The sequence below is a fragment of the Nannobrachium achirus genome (assembly GCF_963921795.1).
Source record: "Nannobrachium achirus genome assembly, chromosome: 23".
In the NCBI taxonomy this organism is placed as follows: Eukaryota; Metazoa; Chordata; class Actinopteri; order Myctophiformes; family Myctophidae; genus Nannobrachium; species Nannobrachium achirus.
This window is the reverse complement of record NC_137830.1, coordinates 26,056,979-26,071,330: the sequence shown is the minus strand read 5'-3', so window position 1 is coordinate 26,071,330 and position 14,352 is coordinate 26,056,979. Positions and strand designations below refer to the sequence as shown.

Genomic DNA, 14,352 nt, shown 5'->3' with positions numbered 1-14,352 from the left:
AGCAGCGCAAATGAGACAGAGTGTGTGTGTGTGTGTGTGTGTGTGTGTGTGTGTGCGTGCGTGCGTGCGTGCGTGCGTGCGTGCGTGCGTGCGTGCGTGCGTCTGTGTGTGTGTGTGATATTTATATCTTTGACAGCTAATACACCAGATGTTGTTGTGGTTGATGAAGAGTCCAGGGAAGTGACTGTATTAGAGATGGCCTGCACCTTTGACCCTAGCCTAGAGGAAGCTTTCATGACCAAGGTCATTAAATACCAACCACTTCTACATACCATCTCAGAGCTGGGCTACAGGTGCAGACTATTTGTTTTCATATTTGGCAGCCTAGGACAAACCCACAGACTGGTTGTTAGAGGGCTTCAACAACTTGGGATGCCCAAAAAAGAGGCAAAAAGGCTGGCAAAGTATTGTGCCGTCTCCGCTATAATCGGCAGCTGCCACATATGGCGGAGACGCTGCTACTTATACCCGTAGAGTACCAAGTGACTTGCTATTGTATCATGAAGACATATGCCATGATTTTGTAAATGCAACTCTACTGCACCTATATTATTTGTGTCCTTGTATGCATCTCCTTTGTGTGGACATAAATAAATGGTTAAAATGTGTGTGTGTGTGTGTGTGTGTGTGTGTGTGTGTGTGTGTGTGTGTGTGTGTGTGTGTGTGTGTGTGTGTGTGTGTGTGTGTGTGTGTGTGTGTGTGTGTGTGTGTGGCGTTACAGGCAAGCATTACAGGCAGTGTGACAGGCAAGACTAACGTGTGACACAATTGCTGCAGGTTTTCACAATAACTGTGAGACCTGCAGTCACAAATACTTTTTTGTGACCTGCCTTCATGGATGGAATTGGAGGGAGGAACTGAAGTCGGTAACAAAATGTTGTGAATTAGCGTGACATGAGCGTGACGGACACATGAGCGTGACGGACAGTTTTCATACTAACTGCGACAGGGCGGTCACATATATATATATATATATATATATATATATATATTCTTTTTTTTTTGTTTTTTCAAAATATTTCTTATTTACTAATTAAAACCTTTATACATTTTAAACAAACAAATAAACAAATCTAAGAAATTCCATAAATAAAAAAATATGATTTATTAGTAGTGAAAATAGCTGATCTACAAGCTCGCAATACGTCGTTTGTCCAGGACCCAAACTAGTACTAGTACATTATCTTGTTTTTTTTTTTGTGTGTGTTTGTTTCCTTTTTCATTTGTATAAATATATACAGTACATCTTCCCCCCAGAAAATGGATGCTGGTGTTCAATTGGTTAATAATATAGATGCAAGGAGGAGAGGGCACTGGAGCAGCTCGGACATGTAAGCCTTTTTGGAGCGGTGAAAGCGCTCCCAATAGACAGGTATGTCCGTGGGTATGTCCCTGGGTGGGTGGGTGGGTGGCTGGGTGGCTGGCCGTGTCCGTAGCCTGGCAATACCTTGAGTGGCCACACACAACACACTAGTTAAAGGAGGGGCGCTGTTTTGTGCAGGCCAGGCACACTCACCACTCACTCACAGGCACAGTTTACAGTTTACAGTTTAGGCATTTAGCAACACACAAAGGGTATAGCTGCTCAGATTCACCGCTCCACTTCGAACCGAGGTTTGATTTTTATTTAAGGCGCTAGTATTGTTGCGACCGTAGGTCGCATTTACTACCAAAACCTCCACCGGCTGTCTGTCTGTCTGTCAGTCAGTGAGTGAGTGAGTCCGTCACACTTTTGCCCTGCTCATATCTCCACAACCGTTGCCCCCATCCATACCAAATTTTGCACACACACTCCTTGACTGCCAAACTACAACCTCCAAGGACCCCCGGAGCCCCAGGTCCCTGGGGGACCCCCAGATGTAAAAAATGACCAAATGTGCAAAAATGACCAAATGACCACCCCAACGGGGCTGCTCACGGGGAATTCCCGGGGACCACCGACTCCTGGTGCTCCAGAACGGATGCAAAAGTGGTGGCGCCCCCAGTGGAGGACCCCCTGCCACTGCAGCGCACATAAAATGCCGTAACTCGGGCTAGGAGCGTCCGGGAGAGCCGGGGCCGGTACCTATTCGTCCGCCAAGGCAACGCGGAGACCCCACCCCTCATTTCTCACATGGCCCTATTCTAGCGCCACCTTCAGGCCGATTTTTAAAACACATTTTTGGACACTGCTCCTACAGTTTTTGCCCTAAAATCACGAATATCACTACACAGCATGTCTACACTCATGTCATCAACATGGATCAGGAAGATTTTGGAAAAACAAATTTTTGCCCTATTTGTGGAGATAAGCCACCTACGGTCGCTTATCTCCCGATTAGGGAGTCTTACTGGTATAGAAACGGTTGACTGATGTTTCGATGTCATGACTCTGAGGAAGATTGGAACATCTGACTATACAGGGCGTAGCAGTGGCCGTGGTTTACTGGTGCCACTAAATAATCGTCCATTAATCTTTCCATAGAGATTTACTAAAATATTTATATCTCTCTAATGATCATAAAACCTTTGATGCTGTGGAAATATATATATATGATTATACATATACAGTATATATATATGATTATACTGTATATACACACACACACTTTATTTTTTGCATATTCTTATATGTGTTATGTGTTCACCTGAAGTGCCTTGGTACTGTGTGTGAGCGTGTGCCTGTGTGTGTGTGCGTGTGAGTGTGTGCGTGTGCGTGTGCGTGTATGTGCGCGTGTGCGCGTGCGTGTGTGTGTATGTGTGTGTGTGTGTGTGTGTGTGTGCGTGCGTGCAAGCATGTGCTGCTGGCTGCTTTGCATGGTTTAAACTGTGATGGGGACATGAATTATGGAACAGCTCTCTGTCACACACGCACGCACGCACGCACACACACACACACACAGTCACTGCGATCTAGCTAAGACCTCTCAGGCTGCAACAACTTAGTTCAGCTGGGAAACGGATTCTCTGTCTGTCTCTCTCTTTCATTTTTTTGCACAGCTCAAACACATCACATCACATTAAATGTGAGTATAATGTATGTATGTATGTATGTACAGTATGTACAGTATGTACTGTATGTATGCATGTGAGTGATGTTGTTGATGTTAAATTGTGTCCCATTTTGGCTGGGAGCCAGTCATTGGATTTTTATTCATTTTCATTTTTTCATTTCATTTGAAAGCTGGGGATCATAGCTACAAAATGATATATTGGTTGTGGAGATTGACCCAACAGTTTTGAAGATATGGCTTATAGAATGATGCCATGCTGAAATACTACTTTTGAGATATTCAAGTTCTAAATAAATTTCTAACCTGCAAATGACCTGACGATCTCTCACATTAATTAAAAAAAGTCTTATTTACATGCAGAGTTAAGCTCTGGCGTTTAAGTGAAATGTAGCCTGAAATTTATGAAATGCTTTAGTGGCTTTATCACATTTTAGTGAGAAAAAAAAAAAAAAGGTATTTTCAGTCCCTGTCTAAAGCTGTACTTTCCGAGATGACTGGCTCTCAGTGAGATTGGGACACAATTGCTTTTGTACTGTACTACTCGACGACACTGCAAATGAGTTTAACGACTCGAGAATTTCGAGAATAAATACATCTTGAATGAATGTATGTATGCATGCATAAAAGGTTGTTTGATCTAGACTCCAATGTTTAAGATGTTAAACATTATTACTTTTTCTCCAACATAGTCTCTGCTCTGGTTCTCTGTGTGGAGCGCCAGAGGCTAGAATGTGGAGCTGGAGTGGAGGTGAGAGAACGGGTCAAACAGGACTCGCTGTGTTCAATTCTCACAGCACACCAGAGACGGCTGTTCCCTCTTCTCTGTGACCTTCATGGCAGTCTGCACAAAACCAACAAGGCTTGATTTGAGCTCTTCTGAGAGCTTAATATACCCCATGCCTGATTAACCTCTCCAAGCACTTGGTAGAATAAAAACACCCTTCAAATATAAATGGTGTCATGATATATCGTGCATGTCGTAATATTAAAACTTGGCGATCATATATTGTCGTGACAAAACTGTATCGCAATATCAGGGCATAATAATAATAATGGATTTCATTTGTAATGCACTTTACATTTGTAAAAATCTCAAAGTGCTACAATAAGCAAATGCATAAAGAGAATCATCACAACACTAAAAACATCTAAGAAATGCTTCGTTAAAAACCTAGGTCTTTAGTCCTCTCTTACTGTTTTTCACGATTGTTAACACACAAAAATGTAAAATTCAGCACAATTTGCACAACCTTAACTTCATGTACCTATCGCTCGACCTGATTTGGCACTACTTCACACTCCCATTTCTGCATTAGACTCTGATTTTCCTTCTTTACACTCTGATGTCAATTACACATCACCTCAGTTGTTGCACACACTTCTCACGAAAAATCTCAAAGTATCAACCTGTCAGTATCAACACAAAAATATTCAAATCTCTACATATTCAGGTCTGATGTCAATTACACGTCACCTTTTTGTCTAAACACTACACACAATGTTCAGTTGTTGCACACACATCTCTAAGCATCAACTAAAATGTGTGTATATCTAATGAGATTCGGGCCACTGCTTCCACTGGGCTATTCAAGTGCGTAAGTGGTTCCAGGACCACCCACATTTTTCCGTTCTGTACCTTCCACCTTATTCTCCTTTCCTAAATCCAATTGAGGAGTTCTTTTCAGCTTGGAGGTGGAAGGTTTATGAACGGAACCCACATAGCCGGGTGCTGCTCCAGGACATGGAAGGGGCTTGTGGCGACAATCATGTGCCAAAATAAAACTTTTTTTGGCTGCATATTTGTCTGCGGTTTGGTTTTTCTATGAAAAAAGTAGGCCTAGGAGAAATAACTCATTCTCCATAGTCATTGTCATTCACATGTGTGTTCCATTTCTATGATTGTGTTTTAAATTTTGCACTTCAGTGTGTTGTAAATGCTTGGTAGTATGCAGCAAATGCTTAGTTGTGTGTACTCAATGAATGGTATGTGTGTACCAAATGAAAACAGGAGTTCCATTTTGTGAACACAGTTAAGATATTTGACGGCGAAGAGTCATCTTGTGAAGGGAGTGTCAGGTTTTGCATTTTGTGTGTACGATTTTCTGTTTTGTGTGTGCAGTTTTGAGAAAGCCGTTATTGTATTGAGAAACGTTTGTTAACAAACATGAAAAACTGTAAAAGAGTCAAACGACTGTGATGCGAGGGCGTTGCACAGTTCGGCAGCGGCCGAGCAGAAGGCCCGGTCGTCCATGGCACGTAGGTTGGCGTTGGGGGCTTTGGGGATGTCAGTGTTTAAAGAGCGGAAGTTGCCGGTCGAGGGTTTGTGGTTTATGCACTGCATAAACCAGGGGTCTTCAACAGGGGGTCCTCAGAGTTACTACAGGGGGTCCTCCAAATCTTTTTGTGATAATAAATATTTTTTTCCCTTTTTTATATTAACCACCTGAACCCTAGCATCCATATTCGGAGAACTTTGGCCAAAAATAGCAGACCTGCAAGGCGTTGTGAGATTGTAAATCGGCATTCGGCAAAGAGCTTTGTAGGGGGAAAAGAGCAGACTAAGTACAAAGTGAAAGGTCAAGTTTATTAAGTATTGACGATTCAAACGGTTAAATATCTGAAAACCCACATTAACATGAATCCAAAATAAACTGATGATTGTGCTGTCAAACAATGAAACTATGGAATCTATGAAAAGGTTGTGGGGGTCCCTGCTTCATCTCTCAACAAAGGGGTCCTTGGCCAGAAAAGACCCCAGGCATAAACCATCATCACAAGGAAAACATGATCTCCGGTCAAGCGCCAAGCTTTCGGCCTAGCGGTGGGCTTTGTTTGAACAGCACAGTTCAAGCAAAGTTCAGACTTCAGTAGTTGAATGGCAGCAACGCTGTGTGCTTGTGTATTGGATCTTGATACTCTGGGGCTACGTTTGACTGTTGTCTATGGGCGTGCGCGTTCATCAAAGGCTATAGTGGAAGAAGCGGGTGAAAATGCAGACATATAGGAGACTTATAAAGCGGCTGTCAGGCAGCATTTCGGATTTCCCATTGAAACACGAAATGGCGCCAGGTCGACTGACAAGACACGAATAATATATATATAAATATAAATATAAATATATATATATATATATATATATGTGTGTGTGTGTGTGTGTGTGTGTGTGTGTGTGTGTGTGTGTGTGTGTGTGTGTGTGTGTGTGTGTGTGTGTGTGTGTGTGTGTGTGTGTGATCCAACGATTTAATATTTTAATCGCGATTAATCGCATGATTTTTCTAGTTAATCACGCGATTAATCGCAAATAAGTCATCAGCTTTTATCAGTTCACAATGTAACTTAGAGGGATATCTTTCAAGTCTTTCGTGGCCCTATTAATTTGGGAGTGGAAAAATATGCTGGCTTTATGCGAAAACTCTTTAATTCAAAATCAATTAAGAACCCAAATACATCATAATGATATTGCATTAAACAGACTGCAGCTGATGGGTACAAGGATATGCTTAATTTACTTAATTGCGACCGTCAGGGAGCAGTTTACTATGAAAACCTCCACCGGCCGTCCGTCCGTCGGTCGGTCACACGTCACACCTTTGCCCTGCTCATATCTCCGCATCAGTATATAGGGCTTGTTTGTTTATTGTATGACATCACGCCACATCATCAGCTGTGGACTCTGTGATGTCATCGTATCGCATCAGTATATAGGGCTTGTTTGTTTATTGTATGACATCACGCCACATCATCAGCTGTGGACTCTGTGATGTCATCGTATCTCCATATATGGCCATCTCCGTATATGGAGATATAAGTCGTCCACGCCCAAGTATGGGCTGGTGAGGTCAGACTTTGTGTGATGCGTAGGTTATCTCCATATATGGAGATTCAACATTCCAGGTGTAACTATGGCTACCCGTATGACGTGAGAGGTGGAGGTTGTGATATTTGTGGAGATAAGCGACCAACGGTCGCTTATCTCCCGATTAGGGAGTCTTACTGGTCTGATTACTGTTGTGTCCACCTTTATGCTTTAATTATATTTTATATCAACAGGGATGGACCTTGTAGCCAAAATAGCCAATATTGTAGCCAATGTTGGACCATTTTAGTTAAATACGTGTGAGACAATTAGAGATATTAATAAAATAATGAAATTGTCACTTTATAATTGTGCAGATACCTAGCATATGTATGTTGCTTTGTTTACAGTTGAGTGAGAAAACAATATTGCACATTAAGCTAATCATCTGGAGACCTCCTTAATAGTTGAGATAATAATGTTGAGAAACAGTGTCCAAAGGCCAAATGGCTATAATTGCGACCGTAGGTCGCATTTACTACAGAAACCTCCACAGGCTGTCCGTGGGTCAGTCAGTGACCCCCAGATGTAAAAAATGACCAAATGTGGTCACACGTCAGACGTCACACTTTTGCCCTGCTCATATCTCCGCAACCGTTGACCCCATCCATGCCAGATTTTGCACACAGACTCCTTGACTGCCAAACTACAACCTCCAAGGACCCCCGGAGCCCCAGGGACCCCCAGGTCCCTGGGGGACCCCCAGATGTAAAAAATGACCAAATGTGCAAAAATGACCAAATGACCACCGCAACGGTGCTGCTGACGGTGAATTCCCGGGGACCACCGACTCCTGGTGCTCCAGAACGGATGCAAAAGTGCTGGCGCCCCCAGTGGAGGACCCCCTGCCACTGCAGCACACATAAAATGCCGTAACTCGGGCTAGGAGCGTCCGGGAGAGCCGGGGCCGGTACCTATTCGGCCGCCAAGGCAACGCGGACACCCCACCCCTCATTTCTCACATGGCCCTATTCTAGCGCCACCTTCAGGCCGATTTTTAAAACACATTTTTGGACACTGCTCCTACAGTTTTTGCCCTAAAATCACGAATATCACTACACAGCATGTCTACACTCATGTCATCAACATGGATCAGGAAGATTTTGGAAAAACAAATGTTTGCCCTATTTGTGGAGATAAGCCACCTACGGTCGCTTATCTCCCGATTAGGGAGTCTTACTGGTATATAACTGTGCGATTAATTGCGATTAAAATAATTAATCGCTATTAACATATAATGATGAGTTAATTGCGATTAATTTAGTTAACTCGCACAGCACTAATATATATATATATATATATATATATATATATATATATATTAGTGTTGTCAAAAATATCGGTATATCGATAAATATCGATACTGAAAAAATCCATTCGGTACAATACGACTTTTCTGTAGTATCGGTAGTATCGATACTACGTATTACAGTTCGGTACGGTCATGCAAGCTGGAGTGTTCCCGAGCTGTGGCGGCTCTCTCAGCCCCCGCGAGCTCCTGCAGTAGCAGACCTACAAGCTCGCAGCGCGGCACTACCGTACACTACATGATTGATGCGCAGCGAACTTTGGACCTCGGCTCATTTCACCTCCCGTTTGGCAAAGTCGGATGGCTTTGGCATTGGACTTACCGGGCCGCGTGCGTGTGCGTTGTTCTCGCGAACATCGGCGTGGATGACGGGCGCACATGTGATCTTTAGCGTGGAAGTTTAATCCCAACAGCAACTGAATAGCCTAGCCCTAGGCTACCAGTAAGACTCCCTAATCGGGAGATAAGCGACCGTAGGTGGCTTATCTCCACAAATAGGGCAAAAATGTGTTTTTCCAAAATCTTCCTGATCCATGTTGATGACATGAGTGTAGACATGCTGTGTAGTGATATTCATTTTAGGGCAAAAACTGTAGGAGCAGTGTCCAAAAATGTGTTTTAAAAACTCTGCCTGAAGGTGGCGCTAGAATAGGGCCATGTGAGAAATGAGAAATTTGGCATGGATGGGGGCAACGGTTGTGGAGATATGAGCAGGGCAAAAGTGTGACGGACTGACTCACTCACTCACTCACCCACGGACAGCCGGTGGAGGTTTTGGTATGGTCGCAATAACGCTGGCTGCAATGGTTGTTTACAATGGACCGTCGCATCTGAATGATGAAACGGGCCGCAAAGCTTGATGGGAAATGTAGTGTTTGTTATTGTGCTTTTCACAGTCTGAATTGTGAATGTTGTTTTTGAATAGAAGTTGACTTTGATGGTTAATGCAATACAATACAGCAGAATGTTATCTCTGTATAAGCTTTTCTATAATAATTTTACAATAATAACGTTTTTCTTTATAAATAACTTAACTCATTTAGTGCCACCCAGTTCACCACTAGAGGGCGCCCAGTGGCCATAGAAAATCCCATAGAGATATGCTGGTATATGCAGAAGCCCTGCAGCCATGACTTGCCTGAACACTTTCCTTTGTGCATGTACAGGAAGAGGATGAAGTTAGCTTGAAGTTAGCTATTGGCTACCAAGCATTTTAGAAGCCTTATTTTCGTCAACTTAGCCATGATTAAACCTTGCACACCTCATGCATGGGAAAAAAACAGAGAAGAATGAGCTCTAAAAAATCCAATGCAATCCTGGATTGCATTGTAGTGGATTTGTGCAGTTTGTTCACAGCTTTCAAACAAAAAAATCCGATTGGAAATCCGTTCAGGCATTCTTGAGATAATCGCCATTATGTTTTACATGTTATGTAAACAAACATGGCTGCCCTGTATGTTAGATGGGGTTGTATGGGGGTGGAACATGCAAAATCGCGATTGAAATCATGTTCACTAGATTTGATGGGGTCCAAAAAAAAAAATTCAAAAAAATTTTTTTCAATTTTTTTTTTTTTTTTTAATATCCCGAACTAGTTCGGGATAGGCACTCTGGGATGCGATAATATATCCCGAACTAATTCGGGATAGGCACTCAATGAGTTAATATAATATAATATATAATATTTTGTCTTCAACATATTTTTTCCCAAAATGATAATTGAAAAATAGGGGTCGTATTATAATCAGAGTCGTACTAAATTCGGGCTAATACGGTACTTTACAATTACAATGCATGCCATGCACTCACTGTTAATGTGAAAGAAAAATATTACTGTGAAAGAAAGTGTAATTATTTCTTCCAGACAGTTGATAGTTCATTTTTTTATTTGTGTATTTTTCTTTAAATTTTTGCACTAAATTCTCCGTGGTTGCGTGGTATCGAAAATGGTATCGAGTATCGAAATTTTTTTAAATATCGTATCGAAGTTGAAAATCCAGTATCGTGACAACACTAATATCTATATATATCTATATATATCTATATATATCTATATATATATATATATAGAGAGAGAGAGAGAGAGAGAGAGAGAGAGAGAATATACAATTGTGGTGCAGATTACACTTTTATAGATCACCAGTGTTGGATTCATGTTTAAAGGGGAACTAGGTCTGTGTTTATACAAACACATTCTCCTCTTCCCTCTATGACAGGCATCAAACAGGTAGTTGTCTTTGATGCTTTCTTAGATAATAGAGATCACTAACGAGCACTTGACACATTTATGGCCCGATCAATTACCTCAGTAAGGGAGCAAATAAGAGCTCTGGCCAGCTACCCCTGACAAAAACGTCCCTCCAAGGGATGAATGTCAATATAAACAGTGGAACAGCTCCAAAATACAGCCAGGGGATGTCTTTCTGCAAGGAAACACCCCAGCACAATAATATAGAGACTGATAAAGGGAAATGGCTGATAAAATTGTATATACACACATATAGTAAAAATAGTCTTAAAGTTACCTAGTTTCCCTTTAATCTGTATTTTCAAGCTTGGCTCTGTACTTGGTCTGCTCTTTTTTCCTGCTGCACCAAACCTCTCTGCCGAAATCAGAGATCTCCTCAGAATAGAGAAGATAGGGTTCAAGTAACACAAACAGTATATGGGACCCCCTAGGGGTCCGGGACCCCCTGTTGAAGACCCCTGCTTTAACTGGTATACACGACTAGCAGGGCTCTGGTAAAACTTCTGCAGGCCAGTCACCTTTGCAGTAAGTAAGTAAGTAAGTAAGTAAGTAAGTAAGTAAGTAAGTCAACAAGTCAATAAGTCAATAAGTCAATAAGTAAGTAAGTAGGTCAATAGGTTAGTAAGTAAGTAAGTCAGTCAGTCAATGAAAACATACATAAATTAAGTTTCCTTGTAAGGAGAATTCAAACTGCAATTGTTGCCAGTTATCTGTTGTCAGGTGACCTGCTGCCCTTTTGTGTTCTAAGTTGTGGGCAATTGTTTCAGAAAGAAGTGACACAATGCACTGTATTACAATAATCAGGCAGTGATTGTACTGTATTTGTTAGTACTATAATGTAGGGTAGGCTATTGTTGGAGTTTAATCTATCTGTTTGCTATTCTTATACAAACACATATTCATATTCTGTCCATCACTGTCGGGTTGAAAATATGTCCAAAACTATTTAAAAAAAAAAAAAAAAAAAAAAGGAAAATGTAAATGTTTGTTTCAACCCACCTTTTCATTTTATGTCATTTTTAGATGTTATGCTAGAAAACAACCAGCGACATCAAGATTGCTCATTTACCTGTTGTCGCTCCGAGCTTCCTGTCCATACAGGAAGTGCTCCTGTTTCACAGTGACTTGATTGGTGGATTCGTTCTTGCTGATGGTGACAACGGGGTATCCCATTTGTCGAGTCCACTTATCCATCACCTCACTGATGTCGATGTCCCGCCCCTCTGAGCGCAACGCCTGGACAGACAGACAGACAGACAGACAGACAGATAGAGATGAAGAGAGACAAGCAGAGAGAGAAATAAGGATTGTGGTTTGTTTAAGCAAAAACATTTAGAGGTTGAGAGTGAACACACACACACGCACGCAGCATGCATGTGCACACACACACACACACACACACACACACACACACACACACACACACACACACACACACACACACACACACACACACACACACACACACACACACACACACACACACACCACGATTCTAAAACAAATATATACTGTATATATATTTTTTTTATATCATGGACCTTTTTCCTTCAGAACCTTTGGAAATTAGTTTTCATTGTGTGAGTGTGATACCGATAAGTACTATGTGAGCTCCGATAGGTGGGCCGCAAACGCCTGTCGAGGATTTCAAGTGAACCCCATCCAGGGAAGGTTGAGGACAACTGGCTTAATGAGCAGTTTTTGTATAAAAGTGTGACTCATGTTGTCTGTAGATCTAAAGGACCAGAGAGGGACACAGGGAGGGGAGAGAGAGAGAGAGAGAGAGAGAGAGAGAGAGAGAGAGAGAGAGAGAGAGAGGTCCACTCTGTCTCTCCTCTCTTGCTCTCTATTTATAGTATTTTCCTCTCTCAGTTCCTTCCTGCAGTTAATAATTACAGCTTCCTCTCTCTCATTCTCACTCTGTTCCTGTTGTTCTCCCGTCAACACACATTTCAACTCACTCTCTCCTCTCTCTCTCTCTCTCTCTCTCTCTCTCATTAGCAGGGTTTGAAGAGACTTTCTTCTTCATTATGACATCTCTCTTTCATTTCTCATCTCATGTGTCACTGCTCTGCCCCCCCTCTCTCTCCCTCTTTCTCTCTCTCTCTGACGAAGCTATATTATTATATTTATGTAGGTTAACAATTAACTTGTGCCTAAATTACAAAAACAGACTTTTATAGGTATACTAATTTCACTGCATACTATATTAGTCTGGAACTTCAGTGTGGAAGGATCATTTCCACAGGGTGGTTACAAACAGATTCAAACGTCACAGAAAATAAATAAATACAAAAAAAGGCCCCACTTTAAATAGTGGGCTCTGATTGGTCAACCACAACTACGGATGGGTATCGTTCACCTTTGAATCGATACGATACCTTTTTCGATACCTGGGAATCGATACAATACCATTTTCGATACTTTTTATTTATTATTATTATAATTATTATTTGCCTTTTTCTATGGGCTATTTTACACACCAAAACATGTTATTAAGCCAGCTATTCAGCCATTTTCATGTCAAATAGGCCTAGTAGTAGAGTAGTTGATGTGGCTACTATTACTGTTATGGCTGCTATTGTATAATTAATTCTATTGTTTGTCTACAATAGAATATACACATACTATTTACAGATAGGCTATTGATACTGTTGAAGTTGTATTATTATTATTATTATCCTACCATATCTTAGTTTTTCTTATTATTATCACCTCGATCACAACATTGCATTTTGCTTCTAGTCCCTGTAGAGTAGTGAGTAGTGACAATAAAACATTGATTCTCTTTATTACTCTTAAACCTCACTTGAACCTTGCTGTTGAAAGCACCTCCATGTGGAACATTAACGCGCTACCTCACAGCACATAAATGTGCAGCATGGAGTCACAGACACACACAGGCAGGCTCTCGCTGGCAGACAGTGGCTGGTGAAACGAACTTGCTTAAAAAGGATGCGACCGGCCAGGGGTGGGTTCTAGAGTATCGAAACGAGGTATCATTCATTTTTACGTGAACCGATACTCGATAGTATCGACGTCATGCGATCGATACCATTAAAAGTATTGCAGACGATACCCATCCCTAACCACAACTGAGCAAAATGTAATTCAAATGGAGAAGCGCCAAACAATTCATCTAAAAACTGCTTATCCGGAATCGGGTCGCGGGGGTCACAGTTCCAACATAAATTTACAGTCTTCCCTCTCCTGAGCAACCTCATCCACGTCCTCCGGGGGGATCCCGAGGCATTCCTCGGCCAGTGTGGAGATGTACTTCCTCCATCTGGTCTTTGGTCTGCCACGGTGTCTCCTCCCAGTGGGACATGCGTAGAGGACAATCGGGAGACATCCGTACTAGATGCTCGAACCACCTTAGCTAGCTCCTTTCCAAGTGAAGGAGCAGTGGTTCTACTCCAAGTCTCTCTCGGGTGACTGAACGGCTCTACCTATCTCTAAGGGAGTAGGAACGAAGATTGCTCGGTAGACAGAGAGCTTTGCCTTCTTTTCATAACAACAGTGCGACTGCAATACCGCTCCTGCTGCTCTGATTCTCCGGCTGATCTCCTTCTCTGTGTCTCCCCCTTCCTCTGTTTGAGATACTTAAACTCTGTCACCTGAGTTAAAGTCTCATTCCATGGACTGCACAATCCATCAGTTTCCTGCTGAGAACCACGGCCTCAGATTTAGAGATGCTGATCCTCATCGCAGCCGCTGCACACTCTACAAACCGATCCAGTGAGGGCTGAAGGTCTTGGACCGATGGTGCCATCATGACCACATCATCCGCAAAAGGCAGTGAAGCAACCTTAGCTCACCGAACCTTACACCTTCTCCACCACAACTTTGCTTCAAGATCCTGTCCACGAATATCACAAACAGAATAGGTGACAAGCCCCACCGGAAAAGAATCCGACTTACTACAGAGCACACGGACACAGCTCTC

The 14,352-nt window shown here is 42.1% G+C and overlaps 1 protein-coding gene across 1 annotated transcript in view; it reads right to left on the bottom strand.

Annotated features, from left to right (window-relative positions):
* The window catches only part of LOC308308839 (thyrotropin-releasing hormone-degrading ectoenzyme-like), a gene marked incomplete at both ends in the record, with an annotated part of 249,634 nt that overhangs the window by 96,182 nt on the left and 139,100 nt on the right, over window positions 1-14,352 (bottom strand). The window contains one exon of the mRNA XM_080754291.1: window positions 11,476-11,642. Within this exon, the coding sequence (XP_080610417.1) occupies window positions 11,476-11,642 (167 nt within the window). The remainder of the gene's footprint in view (window positions 1-11,475; window positions 11,643-14,352) is intronic.